Genomic DNA, 16,486 nt, shown 5'->3' on the forward strand with positions numbered 1-16,486 from the left:
ATTTTTAAAAATAAAGCATTATTTTTAAAAATAAAGCATTATTTTTACTTAACAAAATCTTAAATCTGCATTCTCTAGAAACATATCACTAGGCTGACCATCCTTGAAAAGTTTGTTGACCTGTAATTCGACATAATATGTTGATAGATTATTTCTTATATATCTATCTATAGGTCTTTGTTATATCTTACTTAATTATCTTGTCCATACCACATGACAATTTTTTTCCTTGTTATTGTTGTTTTATGCAATGATTATGTGAACTACACCCTTATAGACAGAGTACCATAAATTACTGTCCTCAAGCAGAAAACTCTTTTTCTGTAACTATTTAAATTGACTTTACATAACCATTCCTTGTGGGTGTTAAAACATATAACACAATTAATGATGGCCTTTATTGCTGATACATTATCTTAAATGTTACAATAAAGTTCATTAATAGAACTTACAGTACAATTCATTAATAATGACACAATTAAGTTCAATTATTGTGTTAGAAGTCTGCAAACAATAATTTCTCACAGATGGCGCTACAGCAAAGTCATTAAAAAAAACAAAGATCTGCAACAAGCACATAGAAAAATTTGTACGGTCTTGTGGTTGGTTTTCTCAGTTGCGAGAGTGTCTCGCACAGTATGCTTGAAGGAGCTGGTCTGAATCAAGCCAGATTGAAAGAATGTTTCTTGTTCGATCTTCGAATTAATACTTATAATTATAACAAATTAGTGGAATAAATTTGCATTTTATTACCATGATATTCACAATTTAAAAATATGGGCTATTATCATATTACACTTAATCTATACTAATTTTGTTGACTTAACAAACCAAAGAGGATATTCTGATGCCAAAATATATCACTTTGTTGTCTTGTGCATAACTTAAGGCAATTGGATTATTAGGCTTCTCAATTATTTATAATCTATTTTAATTTCAACCAGAAAAAAAACTTTTTGTCCACTTATCACTCTACTACTTGTGTACATATTTGACTTTTTAGTTTTTAGTACCATTCAGACTGACAGAAACAATGGGTACTTATACCACTTAATATTTGTGCTGAAAAATAAAGCTCATATCACATATTCACAGATTAAGGAAGTGCCCTGTTCAATGAGGACTATGACGAGTAAATCTGCTACTACTACTATTAATTACAACACCCATACCAATAAAATAGAATCAATTTACATAAGTTTATTATTTTAATTGTCATAATAGAAGTCATCAAATGCTTCTTTGTCTCAATTTTATTTATAAATGATAGTTTAAATAAAGTGTCTTAAAATTCTTAAAGGAACATAGAATATCTAATAGAAATGAAAGAAATATTTTTGTATTGACTGAATACTGAAAGGTAAGAAAGATACTTGATTGCTGTTAAGCATTGTCCTAATACCCACAATGTGTAGTTTTAAAGCCGGTCTGAAGGTCAGATTAAGTTCAAGTTCTATTTAATTTGGAAACTCAGATATTCATGTTTAGAATTATAGGCACAGTTTTGGGTACTGATTGATATTCAGTTATTATTGTTGATTTTTAACTTTTATCTTTATGACTACCATAATGGCACCTAGTTGCACAAACATCCATTTACTTTAATGCTCTATTAAGTACCATGCATTTTCTAGTTATGCTTTGATAAAGTAAATGGCAATATATACTCTGACACATTAATTTAAAGATCATTTTCTCAATTCACAGTTTAAGTGTTTTTAAAAAGTCATTAGTTAAATGTGAATGAACACTGACTTTTCCAAACATTTCTGTTTATTATATGGATAGATCTGGGAAAATTAGTTAATCTTATATTATAAAATCAATTTTATATTATAAACAATATTGACGATGCATCATGTCTTCCAATTTACATTACCATACATGTAGTCAGAAAGTCCTTTACTCATTAAATAATTTTCAAAATAGGGGCTGGACTGTCTACTTATATTATAAGTCATCTATTTGTGGAACCAGGCTGTATATAAATTGACAGTAACGAAATGACAACCTTGGCAGTTCAGCAGTTAGCATGGTGTGTGTTAGATGAGTAGTCCTGCGTTTAATTCCCAGTGGAACCAATTTGCGAAACAATTGTTTGGTCTGAATGTTTCAAGTAGTGCCCCGGACTTAATTTCGTTGCTCCAATTCTCATAGTAATAATCAAAATAGGCTAGGAGTGCGTTAGTCAAAATACACATACAAATTAGTAATGACATGTTTGTGTATTGTGCATTCCTCGCCTTGTCCGGGTATGGTGAGAGAGCTATTGCTAAATTTTTGGTACAAAACACGATCTGACAACTGGCAACACTGAATTTCTCCTTCTTCTGCCCTCCGATTGGTCGTTGGATCCTTACCACCACGCTGCTCACCCCTCCACCAGTGTGGGGGTGCGGTGGCCGTTGTTCAAACTCGACACGCGGTTTCCCTTATTGCGTTGTTGAATTTCGTTGCGAATACACAATTAAGGGGAAATCCTGTCGGATTGCGTACCGATATGGATTCCGATACAACTGGCGGCACTGGCGAGTGCCGACGACGACGACGAGGCAGAGACCGACAAAGACGAAGGCGCAAATCTCGATCTCCCTCGTACTCCAGATCGAGATCTCCAAGTTACGACAGCTCTTTAGATCGCGCTAACTGGCGCCACAGTGAGTACTACAATTCGGATATTTCGGTTTTTGGTCAGTTATGCAAACAGGTTAGTGACCTAACGGTTTTTATGAATAATTTTATGCAACAAAATGTGCAAAATGTGGGGGTGTCGGAACAACAGACACGTGTGGTATCCGAGCCCAGTACCTCGCAAGTACCCGACACTGCACCTCAATTAGCCAGTGTGCCACAATCTTGTACACCAGTTGAGGGAAATGATGACGATTTTTCCTTCCAATCTCTACAAACTACACTGAAGGACACTGGTATAGGCAAAACTGACCATGAACGATTTGAGTTAATTAATTCTTTACAGCTTTTTGGGTCCCCTGATTGGCTCAACATAAATTTCATTGAAACTCAAAAGACTTATTTATCTAAACCTGGTTTTGTAGAATTGGAATCCAATGATGATCTGAAACCTTTCGATAAAAACAAATTTCTACCCTCTTGTGAACGTACTTTATCTGCATTGTCTAACGCTGTATTATTACAAAGAAATATTTTACAACAGAATGTTACTTCCTTACTTTCATGGGTACGAGAACTTCAGGTAATTAATTACGATGAATTTTCTAGCAAAGTTAAGGAATTATTTAACGAAGATAAAACATACAATAAAATTTCCAACGACATCATGCAGATTATTTGTGGGAAAAGGGCGTCAATAATAAATAATCGAAGAAATGAATTATTGAAGTCCGTTCAAAATAATTATACAGTAGAAAAATTCAAAAAGATACCCCCATCTTCTGAATTTTTATTTGAACCAGAACAATTTTCTAAATTGCTTGACAGAGAAGGTGGTCCATCGAAAGTGCTTGCTAAACCACAACCGGCAAAACGAAATTTGTCTTTTTCGTCTACATCTAAAGGTCAGATCAAATTCCCTTTGAAAAACCAATTCATACAACCCTTTCGTACACCCAACACAGAGCCTTCAGGGAGTTCAAAACCTAGGGGGTTGGCGGCGTCTCGTGGAAAACGAAAGCACGAGCCTAGAAGGTCTCGCGAGGGTCGTCACATCGATTCCAAGAGACGCCGCTATGATTGACTCACATCGCTTCGAAGCGGGTCGCCTACAACACTTTTATCACAGGTGGGTGGCTCTAAGAGCTCCACCAGTTATATTGAAAATGATTTCCAATCTTCGAATACCATTTATAAGAAAGCCCCCTCTATTGATACCAGATTTGGATACTTACCAAACACCAGACTCTCCCCAAATGGCTGCAGAAATTCGGGCAATGTTAGATTTAAAGGTCTTAGAACTAGCGGAAGTAAGTCCCAGTTTTGTGTCACCGATGTTTTTAATTCAAAAAGCAGACCTTTCCTTCCGACCGATTTTCAATTTGAAATATCTAAACAATTATATAACAATAAAGAAATTTTACCTTATATCTCATTTCGAGATTCCAAATTTTCTGCAACCGGGAGACTGGATGACGAAAGTCGATATGTCACAAGCGTATTTTCACGTAAACGTCACGCCACCTCACCGACGTTTTCTAAGATTAATATTCAGACATGTACTTTACCAAATGACCTGCCTTCCGTTCGGTATAGCATGTGCCCCGAGGTGTTTTGCAATGTTAACAAACTTTGTGGCGCAGAGACTGCGAGAGGCGGGTGTCCGTATTGTAGTTTATCTCGACGATTTTCTAATCGTCAATCAAGATCGATGTTTGCTTCAGCGGCAAACTTCTTTAATCATAGAATTTCTTCAGGCTCTAGGATGGATTCTCAATTTCAAAAAATCTATTACGAATCCCACACAAAACATCGAATTCTTAGGAATTCAATGGAATACCCTACAGAACGAAAAATATCTTCCTCCCAAGAAGATAGTAAAACTACAAAAGGAGTTTCAGCGACTTCTTTTGAAGAAGACCTGCTCTCTCAGCGAAGCGAGGTCCGTTCTGGGGCGATTAAATTTTGCCAATTACGTAGTGCCACAGGGTCGATTACATTGCCGCCACTTTCAACGTCACCTTCGCACGCTACGCAAGGGAAAGCATCCAAGGCAGCAATACATGTTGCCGAAGGACGTCCTGTTGGATCTACAGTGGTGGCGGCGTGCGGTAAGCGATTTTTCTATGATTCATTTACCACAGATTACTCACTACCTAGTAACCGATGCTTCCAATTACGGTTGGGGAGCCCTACTAAACGACACGTGCCTTGCCGGGACGTGGGAACCTTACCAACAAACTTGGCACAGCAACCTCAAGGAGCTAGTAGCGATCCAGAGAGCGATAGAATCAAATACAGAGGGCTTACGCGGGGCCAGTTTGCTGATTCAGTCAGACAATGTAACGGCTCTCGCGTACTTAAGGAACGAAGGGGGCACGAAGTCATCAAAATTAATGAGTCAAACCCGCCAGGTATGTCAACTAATTCAAGACTTACAGATTGTAGTTACTTATCAACATCTACCAGGACGTTTCAACTGTGTGGCCGATCGACTGTCTCGAGGCAAATCGATACCAGAGTGGCATCTCCTACCAGAAGCGACACACAAAATATTTCAAAAATTCGGTATACCTCAGGTGGATCTCTTCGCATCAGCGCGAGCCCACGTAGTTCCCCATTACGCGTCCCTAGACCCGAGGGACGAGGCCGCTCTATTCCACAATGCCTTCAGCAGGCGATGGGAGTACCAACTAGCTTGGGTGTTTCCTCCTCCATCACTCATGCCTCGGGTTTTGACTCACCTAAACAATTGCAGAGGCCAGTATATTGTAGTAGCCCCCCACTGGATAAAGTCGTTTTGGAGACCAGATCTACAGAACAGAGCCCTCAGCAGGCCAGTTCTAATACACGACCTACAGAGAACTCTAATAGACGTAACTACCAACCTACCGCTCCCCAAGGTAACCGATTTGATATTGAAAGCTTGGCTGATTGGAGCTGGGACACCTTACTGAAAAATTGGACCCCAGCAGAGAAGGCCGTATTGATGAACGGTTGGCGGAAATCTACTTTGATGTCATATAAACCGGCCTGGAATCGATGGGTAAAGTGGTGTTTAAAAAACGAAGTTTCCATTATTACACCGCAAGCAAAAGACCTCGCCAAGTTCCTCGCAGATCTTCATATTACAGAAAAGCTTGCCCCATCAACCATACAGTTACATAAATCTGTTGTTTCCACTATTTGCGAACCGCATTTGAATAAAAAATTAAGTCAAGACACATTTGTGCGGCGAGTGTTAAAATCTGTTTCAGTAGCACGCCCCATTAATAGGAAAGTCCCCATTTGGGACCCGCAACAGGTTGTACAATGGCTTCAAAACAATGTGCCGATTAATATTTCATTTTTCGAAGCGTGTCGGCGTTGTGCTACAATATTATTACTTACATCGGGAAGGAGAGTTCATGATTTAACATTGTTATCCATTTCACCAGGTCACATACAAGAGGATAATACTAACATTATTTTGTGGCCAATATTTGGTTCGAAAACAGACACCGCACAACACCAACAATCGGGATGGAAACTTAGCCCTCATGATGTTCAAGCAATTTGCCCTGTGTACTGGGTAAAAAAGGTCATTGAACTATCGAAATCAAGAAGAGGCTCACTTCAACAACTATTCCTCACGACTCGAGGAACGCCGAAGCCTGCCTCCAGGACGGTCATTGGCGGTTGGGTAAGAACTGTTCTTAAATCTGCAGGTATAGACGCTACACCTGGCAGCAGTCGCTCTGCAGTTGCCTCTTACAACTGGTTATGTAACGTCCCATTAGACACCATACTCGAGAAAGGTAACTGGAGACGGGCTTCGACCTTCCATAAACATTACTGTAGAAAAATAAATAAGACTATTAGTGCTAATAATAACACATCAAATGTATCAAATTTATTTAATGCAATTTAGAATATTATTGAATTATTTACAAATGCATGCCAAATACGTAATTGTTGTCTATTTATCAAATTATACAATGTTTCTTACGGAATGTTAGTTTACTTACAAACTATAATACAAAGATTATCACTAAATAAATATCTTTCTTTTAAACAGTATGAAAACTTTAACGATTCACTTCATTTCTATCACATGACATTCACTTATTCACTGTAGCCCGTGTTCACTATTTAGCTTCTCACACCTCTCACCAGGTGGTAACAAACACTTCTCACCATACCCGGACAAGGCGAGGAATGCACAATGATAAGGTTTTACCTACCAATAAAACCGCCATTGTGCTCCGAGCCTTGTCCGGGCAATTTAAATTGCACCTGGTGAGAACAATGAGGGAAACCGCGTGTCGAGTTTGAACAACGGCCACCGCACCCCCACACTGGTGGAGGGGTGAGCAGCGTGGTGGTAAGGATCCAACGACCAATCGGAGGGCAGAAGAAGGAGAAATTCAGTGTTGCCAGTTGTCAGATCGTGTTTTGTACCAAAAATTTAGCAATAGCTCTCTCACCATACCCGGACAAGGCTCGGAGCACAATGGCGGTTTTATTGGTAGGTAAAACCTTATCATTATTGAAATTTGAATTTATGTATGCTTTGTTGTGTAATCTTAATGTGTGTGGTTGATAATTTCATCTCCCTTACAATTATTTTTTATTTCATTATTTTTTGTTTTGGTTATGAGTTAACCCTTGAAGCTCGCTTGCTCCTTTTAGTCTTGAGATGAAGTAGAAAATTATGTAAAATGTATAATTATTTACAGTGACAAATGCACCGAAAGAGCACCAGTTAGAGAGCGGCGGCGACGAGTTGGCGGAGGTGTCATGGCGTCACCCGCAGCAACCGTCCTATGCACCACCCATCTCGTCTGCTGCCGACCCCTACAGCGCGGCAGGTAGGTACATATACCATTTACATTCGTTCTTGTCGAACTTTATAGTTCGTATTTCACTCATAGTTACAAGAAAGCTTTGACATAACGGTAATGCAATTTAATAGTAATAATTTTGAATTAGTTTGGCAACCAAACTCATTGCATTCTTTTCTGTTTCTGTTCCAGGTTATTACGGTACAACAGCACTTCCTTTTCAAGCTTTTGGAGTCGGGGATGGGACTTGGTCCACCAATGGAACAGACCCGATGACTTTCCTCGGAGGATACAATCCTCACGATTCTTATGGAATGGATGGTAGCTAGTATTTATTCGAGTTACAGAAACATATCTCATTAATTGATAGATGTAAACCTCGACAAAATACCACCATTATTTCCTATACACTATACAAATTGCTATCAAATGCCTGTTATGGTCTACCAATCCTAAACAAGCAACATGATTGCAAAGTGCAATGAAATATATTTTTTACCATTAGTATTTTCTTGTCCAACTTTAGTTCCATGTTCTCATTTCAGGTGTATTCGGGCCATCAAATACGCCCTTTTCAACTGCCGCATTCGGGCAGCCAGCTTCAACATTTAATTATTTCCATGGTAATGGCGATTACTCAACTTGGGGTCAATTAGGTCGTGCAAAACAATATGACGATTACTACAGAGCTGATGGACTATATGTACCCGATGGAATTAAGGCGGTGGACGCGGGAGTGCAGGCACTCTCGCTCGACCATTCTAAGGATAAAGATCGCGCCCCCGAGCTTAAAGACGTATCGAGTGGAATGCAACCCAAAAAGATGACTTGGGCGTCAATCGCCAGTCAGCCGGCTAAACCCGCCCCTTCCTTACAAAGCAGTGGGTTGAAAAAGAAAGGCCCTGGCATGCCCCCTCCACCTATAGTGCCTGGTAAGCACAATATGGACATCAACGCATGGGATGCCGGCAAGAGCGCACCTGTCGTCACCGCACCGCCTCCGCCGCAAATGCAACCCCCACCTGTACCTGTACCAGTGCCGATGCCCGCACCGGCGCCTGCGCCAGCCCCTATGCAACGTGGCCCGCCGCCTCAACACCAGCCTCCAGCCGGCTGGGCACATGCACCTCGTGCACCACCACCACACATTCAACACCAACCGCGGCCGCCCATGCCCGCGCCACCGACCGTAGCCCCACCGCCTGCGCCACCCGCGGGCGCCCAAGCACACCCAGTACTCGATGAACTGCGTGTCAAGAATGATTACAATCCAAAAGAGTTCGATCTGAGTGCCCCACTCGCACGATTCTTCGTCATCAAATCGTATTCTGAGGATGACATCCACCGCAGTATCAAGTATGAGATTTGGTGCAGTACTGAGCACGGCAACAAGCGATTAGACGCCGCTTTCCGCGAACGTGAGAGGGAGGGCGGAATGGTCTATCTATTTTTCTCTGTGAATGGTAGTGGCCACTTCTGCGGGATGGCGCGTATGATGAGTGCCGTCGACTACAATTCTAATTCGAGTGTGTGGTCACAAGACAAGTGGAAGGGACAGTTCCGCGTGAAGTGGATTTATGTGAAGGACGTTCCAAATGTGCAACTGCGTCATATCAAATTAGAGAATAACGAAAATAAACCAGTCACGAACTCTCGCGACACTCAAGAGGTCCCACATGCAAAGGGCCTGCAGGTGTTACGTATTATGCATAGTTACTGCCATTCTACTTCTATTTTTGACGACTTCATTCATTACGAGAGGCGTCAAGAAGAGGAAGATTCTCGTAAAGTACCGCCTCACCCTCAGGAGAACAGTCGTGACGATCATGAGGGAGGCGGACGCGGATATCGTCCGTACCGCGATTATCGTGACCATCGTGATGGCCGAGATGGGCGTGACCGCGATGGACGTGACGGGCGTGACGGGCGTGATGGGCGTGATGGGCGCGATGGGCGCGATGGGCGCGATGGACGCGATGGACGCGAACACCGCGACGGACGTGAGTTACGCGACCATCGCGACACTCGCGACTCGCGCGACGTCCGCGATCATCGCGACGACCGTGATGGCAGGGATAATCGTGATCACAGCTACCGTGATCGTGATTCTAATAATTATAGACCTCACCATAAGGTATGTGTGATATCTACTCATGAGCCTTTATAATAGACGTAGTTTTTACTCTTTAATTATGTTTTGATGGTTTTCAGGACCGAGATGGCTCTCGCGGCCGTGGCCGTCCCCGAAATTAATTGAACTTGATATGCGAGGACTAGCTTCTCCCCATAGACAACTGGAGTTAAAATTGGTACAGCACTGCACACCAGATGTGTGTTTAGCATACATCGACGAGGAAGTCCTTTATCAACGTGACCTAACGTCGATGCGTTACTCCCTGAACAATTATAATGTAACATAGAGTTTTATTTTAAACAGTGCTTCACTAACGAAAAACTTTCAACAAATTAAAATGTGCTAAATATTTTATACCGAAAGAACGTTTAATTAAACAAACGCCTAGTGAACAGAACGTTAACTATATATGTACCAAACACTCGTCATGCGTCGGTTTCGCGTCCCATGGAAACGAGTAGAATTGTGGACTTTATTTCAAATTCGTGGACTGAATCAATGTAATTTTTATAACTAGGAAATTCTGTGGTGAGAGGAGTTGATCCTTTTGACTAGGGACTGGAGAAGGGTAATCAGGATGACATGAATATCACTCATTTCTGCTGATCAAGTGAAGTGTTAGAATGGTACCATGATCATCAGTGTCTGAAATGAAATGTAATGAAAACGTTGTTAGATATAATAACTGTGGTGATGAATTGTAACTTTTATATTGCAGACAAATTGTAATCAAATGAGGTGTGGACATTTTGTATACATTTTTTTAATACCAACTGAAGGACAGTTTTGTAAGTGCGTTCTCTCGTGGCATTGAGTTCAGTTTTACTTCATGTACTAAATGGTTTCACATTTATAAATTATTCTTAATTTGTTGCCATTGCCATGGAGTAAGATTGTTACAGCTGTATCAAATACTAAATGCGAACTCAATTATTTTACTGATTTTTACTATAGTTGTAGGTAGACGTGGATTGTTCCTTGTTGGATTTTTTAACATGTGTAAATATTATTAAAAAAATGTTTTATACTTATAAGTGCAACTACAGTGTGACGAGAGAAATTTGACGGACGACAAAATATAATATCCAATTTACCTTACAACCATTTGTTATACATATACACATATTATTTCCCCACCTTGATTTTAAAGTGCCTTTTTGATTTACAATAAATAAAACTTAATTTGAAGTTCATTCTTAATTTACGTAGATATAGCTCTAGAGCCACATTATGAATGGTATTTTTATTTTTCAATATATTAATTTTGTAATAAGTAATTTGCTTATGCATACATTTTTGTTTTAACAATTTTAGTTGTTAAAGGGAATATTATATTTCCTTTATGATGATGAGATGGGTTTCGGATTTGGCAAAATTATGTCATACCTAGTTAAAGTTTGTCTTAAACTGATACTGGATTAAATTTTCATAGAAATCTCAATCGAATTTTGGTTTTTCTGTAATTAACAGGTTCCCTACAATATTTCAAGATTATCATGCAAGTTGTTAGGCAGATAAAGAGCAGTAGAAGGTAAGAAATGAGAACCCTTGCCACAGGGTCGCAGTTAAATAAACTTGGTCAAGAGCACATTTAAGTTTAAATTAGCACTTTTTATGTAAATAATGCCATTGATTTAACTCTATATTCATGCTATATGAACGGTCCAGTGTCGAACTTGATGTGCTCAGGGAATGCAATAACCTTGGAAAAAAAATTTAAGAGTTATATCTTGTTTTGTAATGTATAATATATAAATCAATCAGCCCATGGCAGTGCACTACTGGACATAAGCCTCCACAGTGTACGCCATAGTACCCGATCACCCGTTTTCCGCATCCAACCAATACCCGCGACCTTCTTCAGATCGTCGGTCCATCTTGCAGGGGGATGTCCTAAGTTACGTTTGCCAAGACGTGGTCTCCACTTGAGAACCCGTCTACTCCATCGCTCATCGGTTATGCGACAGATGTGGCCAGCCTACTGCCACTTCAGCTTGCTACATTTCTGGACGATAGCACTTAAGTCTTATGCCGAATAACTTCGTTCCGGATTTTGTCCCTTAACGAGATACCCAGCATAGACCTTTCCATAGTTCGCTGAGCGACGTGTAGCTCACAGAGCCAATTTCACCGTCATATTCCACGTCTCGGCTCCGTAAGTCATGACCGGTAGGACGCATTGGTTGAAAACCCTGGTCTTCAGGCACTGCGGGAGTGGTGACGAGAAGACATGACGCAGTTTACCAAATGCTGCCCAACCCAGCTGCACTCTCCTAGCTATTTCACGCTCGAATTTGTCTCTGTCTAGTTGCAGGGTTTGCCCGAGGTAGTCATATTCTCGGACAACTTCGAGCGTTTTGCTATTAATCGAGATCGGCCTCTGGGATGACGAGTTCATTGAACAAGATCTTAGTGTTGTCCAAATTCATCCGAACACCGACCGATAATGAGGCAGCATTAAGACTTCACAGTTTTCTGCAGATCCTGCAGCGATTCTACCGTTATAACGATCTCGTCGGCAAAGCGAAGGTGTGTGATTTTGGCCACTGACATTGATGCCCAATCCGGTCCAGTCAAGTGTCTTGAAGACGTCCTCCGGAGCGTTTGAGAACAGTTTCGGAGAGATAACATCTCCCTGTCTCACGCCTCTATGCAACAGGATGGGTCTTGTCTTGTTGCTATGGACTTGAACGGACATCGTGGCCTTGCTGTTTTCAGATTTCTCAGCACCTCTACGTACCGCCAATCGACTTTGCATCGCCGCAAGGATTCTATTATGGAACTAGATGAACTAGAAGATAGCGATGCGCGACTTTGAATGATACTAATACTAATCATTTGAATGGGCAAATCATTCTAATAACTCGAATCCAAGCACAATCATTTGACTCGAGTTGAATGATTTATCAATACCGAATGCCTTATAGTCGGTTGTTGGGTGCACGAGTCGAATGATTATTATATCGGAACACCTAATTCATCATGTCCATACCACAAAATATGGGATATTTTGTCCCCGTCACATTTACAGTGTTTACCATATGTCAGAGAGAGCTGATGATCACGAGTAGAAACGCTCTATGGAATCTATGGATTAATACTACTAATTGGTAATGAATGACCATTCAAATCATTCGAATACGAAAATTAGTAGGTTACTAATTTGACATTCGAATTACAGGATTAGCGATTACTAACGTGTCGAATATTGAAATCATTCACAATCGCGCATTGCTACTAGAAGACTGACTTAGTTCAGTTGACCGATTGAACTAACTAGGATCGCTCCCGCTAAGGACCGATCATGCACAAGTCTAGTGGACAGAAGCACATTTCATATATAAAATTGTTTTCGCTGCTTTCCATCAGCCTGTTTGGAACCGTTTAAAGGCTCTGGATGGTTATGCTTTCGCCTAATAAAAGTGATTCTGATTATTAATTGTGTCATTGGATTAAGTAAGTTCACCACACTAATGACTACATAATATAATCCATTTCACATGGGATGAGTCCTATAACTAATCTTCCAACTAGGTTACAAAAATAAATAGTTAGTTTGTCATAGTCATATTGTACGGATAACAGCACATCAGACTACACATTTTTGTTCGAAAATAGCCTCCAGTTCAACGGAACAGGATACGTCAATGTGTAGCTTGATGTGCGGTTGATGTACACAAGAGGCGATTTTCGAACAAAAATGTGTAGACTGATGTGCTGTTGTCCGTATAAAAAACAAACAATATTGGTTGCAGTTGTAATTTTAAATAAAAATTAGAGTGTATGTAAAAAGAAAATGAAATGGTTTAAAATTAAAATAAATTACCGATTACATGATGCGTAAAACGGAATATATTATCCATAGAGATTTACACCATTAAATCGAATCGACTATTTTGTATTTCGCGTCAATAAGAGTGCGTACACTTTGTATGCGGGTTGTTTTCATTTAGGTTTTGAGCTTTGTAATGTTTTGGAGTAATTATTTAAATTTCGTTTCGTTTAGCCAAAACTCATCATAAAAAAAGTCACCTGAATCATGATAAGTGAAATTAACTAATAATATATATTAAACAACATTTGTTATGATTCTTTTTTGTTTGTTATGGTTTTTTTTTTAATATTATGCATAATAATTATAATGTTTTGGTGACTTAAATGACAGATTTAGGAAAGTAAAACATGAGGTTCATGCAGCGAGATGGGTAGATGACATCGTTGAAATTAGAGCATGATCGTAGTGGATAAAGTAAAACATGAGATTCATGCAGCGAGATGGATAGATGACATCGTCGAAATTAGCGCATGATCGTAGTGGATGGCACAAACTACGGGAAGCCTATATCCAGCAGTGGGTGAAGTCGGGCCGGGGGTCACGACAAATAATCTCAATTGAATCGGTTCTTTACTTCGGATATACAATGGCACAACTCTATTAATGTCAAATGTCGAAAACACAATGTGTCAAAAGTGTCAAACAGGCGGTATCTGTCAAACAAAGGCAAGCATCACGCAAAGTACAAGTGGATTCCTATCCCATGTCCACTCAATATTTGCTTGCTTTTGGTTTGTTCACTACGCGCGAGCAATCGGAATAGTTTGCTATAGAACGTCACGCCATGAGTGATATCAATAAAACGAAGCTATCGGACTCTTATCATGTAAAGATAATCCAGAGACGCTAATTAATTATGAAGTTATCTACTGTTTTTATTTCATTTATAGACTTGTTGCGAAGAAACGAATCAGTGTTCGAATGAAGATATTTTTGTGAAAATGAGACATGCATTCGGCCGAAATGCAAAAAAGTGTATCAGTGCAAGTAGATAGTGATTTCGCCTTGTTGCTACCCAGCGGTGCCTATGAGATAAAGAAAATGGAGCCAAGATCGAAGCTACGAAAAGTGATACTATTCTGTTTACTACTTTCATTGTTTGGGATGGTGGCGTTTGGATATTTCTGCCCTGAACAGGTGAGTAAGGGGCGCCTACGCAACGCTTTGTTGCACTTTTTGTTATAGACAAGTACTTATTAATAATTAAAATTATTTCTCAGAGAAAGTTCACAAACTTGCGCATGTTGCGTATAGAACTGTTTAAATACTACCATAGGATCATATATCTGTTGCAAATTATTTTCTGCTCAAGGCAGTGTTTGTCCAATTAATGCCCTTCTGTTATCAGTAAATAAATATCTAATTTATTGAAACACTCTTCTTGTATGTATGTATTATTTTTTTATTATTAATATTAAAGTAAACAGAGTGTAACATTGAATTATAAATGAATTGACAGATATCTTAGATTTTTAAACTTTGAATGAAATTCATAGAATGATGGCAAGTTTTGTCAGGCTCATATGATTTGAAAGACCTGTACTTTTAATTACGTATGTATGTACGTACATATGTAATTAAATTATGTAAATGTACGTACGTTTTCATAATGTTAGTTTTGAAAAGTACATTATGTGCTCACTGATAATTTAGTCATGATAAGTTAACTTAGAATTATGTTATGTTGTTAAGTTCTTATTGTCCATGTGTGTACATATCAGATTTTGGTTCCAGCATTTAAATTATTACTGAGTTGTGTATACATTATTATAACTTATGTATATCTATTTTAGACTCGCGCCGATCCTGTGACCATTATTATTATTGCTATGATATAAATTATTTGATGTCAAAAGAGTGAAGTGAGTTTTCATTGCAACATTACTTAAAGAAATTGTAAAATTATTACATTTTACGTGATTTTATATATAATGATTGATTTCTTATAGTTGATTGATCTGCAAAATAGTTTATGTTGATTGATATGCAAAGTAGTTTACATTTTTTAAATTTGTCTGAAGAAACATGAACATTAAGAGGTCCACATAGGAATTGAAACTATTTTTTTTTAATTTAAATTGCGTATTTGTTTTTTCAAACAAACAAAGTTTTTCTGACCCTTTACAGCTGTGACCATGGAACATGTAAAGTGCATGGAACATTTGTTTTTTTTCAAAAAAAGAAATATATACATGATTTAGATACAAAAATGTAACTAATGCAAAAACCTAAGAATTCGATTGAAAGTTCCAATTCTGAAAATTATAATATTCTATCTATTGCAGCATGGAGTACGCTGCGCAATACATAGCTATGTGCCAATTCATGTTATTTTTTATTTTTGCTATTTCAAGTTTTCATATGAAAATATAAAATTTGTTACAGTACATTCTTTTTGTATACCTGTCAATTTTGGTGTAATTAAGATGGTAAAAAGGAATGTTAATAAAATACCAAGTAAAAATACATTGTCTTAAAAAAGTGTTTCATTCAGGGCCTATGCAATCCCTCAGTACTGCGATCATACACTGATCTGTTGTGATCAAATAAAAATAACGTACATTTTACAAATACATGTTCTAGTTTTATTGATGGTTTATATGTATGTATTTATTTAGTCAATTCCATATGCTTGAAATAAATATATGTATGTTTGCGTGTGAATGAATATTGAGTTAGCAAAGCAAATAAAGTTAATAAAAATTAAAATAATTTCACGGTCATTTTAACTGATTGCTCTCATTAATAGACATTTTAATTAATGGTTTTCATTTTAAATTTTTATTGAATTGATATTCAATTATTTTATGTGAAATTACTCCACTAGTTTGTTATAATTATTAATACAAAGATCGAACACTCAGAAAAAATTCCTTCGATCCGGCCGGATTTGAAGTGACGTCTTCTAGCTTGCCGTGCCACACGCTATACCAACTAAGCCACGGAATGAACCAGCGGACCTCACAAATTTTTCTATGTGCTTGCGTTGTGTCTTTGTATTTGGTTTTTCAACAACTTTTTAGTTGTAGTCATAATGGTTTTAACTCTATATTTAACTTTGCA

The 16,486-nt window shown here is 38.6% G+C and overlaps 2 protein-coding genes across 12 annotated transcripts in view; both read left to right on the forward strand.

Moving 5' to 3' along the window:
• LOC113232807 (YTH domain-containing family protein 3) overlaps nt 1-10,478 on the forward strand; it is an 11,499-nt gene extending 1,021 nt beyond the window's left edge. Inside the window, exons 1-5 of one of the 7 annotated variants that reach the window (XM_026467615.1) lie at nt 2,480-2,657; nt 7,350-7,481; nt 7,647-7,778; nt 8,000-9,588; nt 9,666-10,478. In XM_026467615.1, coding sequence (XP_026323400.1) covers nt 2,501-2,657; nt 7,350-7,481; nt 7,647-7,778; nt 8,000-9,588; nt 9,666-9,707 — 2,052 coding nt within the window. In that variant the 5' untranslated portion in view covers nt 2,480-2,500 and the 3' untranslated portion in view covers nt 9,708-10,478. Of the gene's footprint in view, nt 1-2,479; nt 2,658-7,349; nt 7,482-7,646; nt 7,779-7,999; nt 9,589-9,665 lie in introns of those variants that run through there. The other 6 variants (XM_026467616.1, XM_026467619.1, XM_026467618.1 and 3 more) reach the window with 6 other exon arrangements.
• Nucleotides 2,534-6,555, forward strand: LOC113232805. Of its 5 annotated transcripts, XM_026467614.1 has the most exons (3): nt 2,534-3,760; nt 4,620-4,740; nt 4,847-6,546. In XM_026467614.1, exons 1-3 carry the CDS (start codon nt 3,708-3,710, stop codon nt 6,539-6,541), a joined length of 1,869 nt encoding a protein of 622 aa, XP_026323399.1. In that variant the 5' UTR covers nt 2,534-3,707; the 3' UTR covers nt 6,542-6,546. The 5 variants fall into 5 exon arrangements, with proteins under 5 accessions (XP_026323399.1, XP_026323395.1, XP_026323398.1 ...); XM_026467610.1 differs by having other exon boundaries at nt 2,534-4,202; nt 4,387-6,546; XM_026467613.1 differs by having other exon boundaries at nt 4,612-6,546.
• Nucleotides 10,479-16,486: the final 6,008 nt, after the last annotated feature.

The sequence above is a fragment of the Hyposmocoma kahamanoa genome, unplaced genomic scaffold (genome assembly GCF_003589595.1).
Source record: "Hyposmocoma kahamanoa isolate Upper Pololo Valley unplaced genomic scaffold, ASM358959v1 78, whole genome shotgun sequence".
Lineage (NCBI taxonomy): Eukaryota > Metazoa > Arthropoda > Insecta > Lepidoptera > Cosmopterigidae > Hyposmocoma > Hyposmocoma kahamanoa.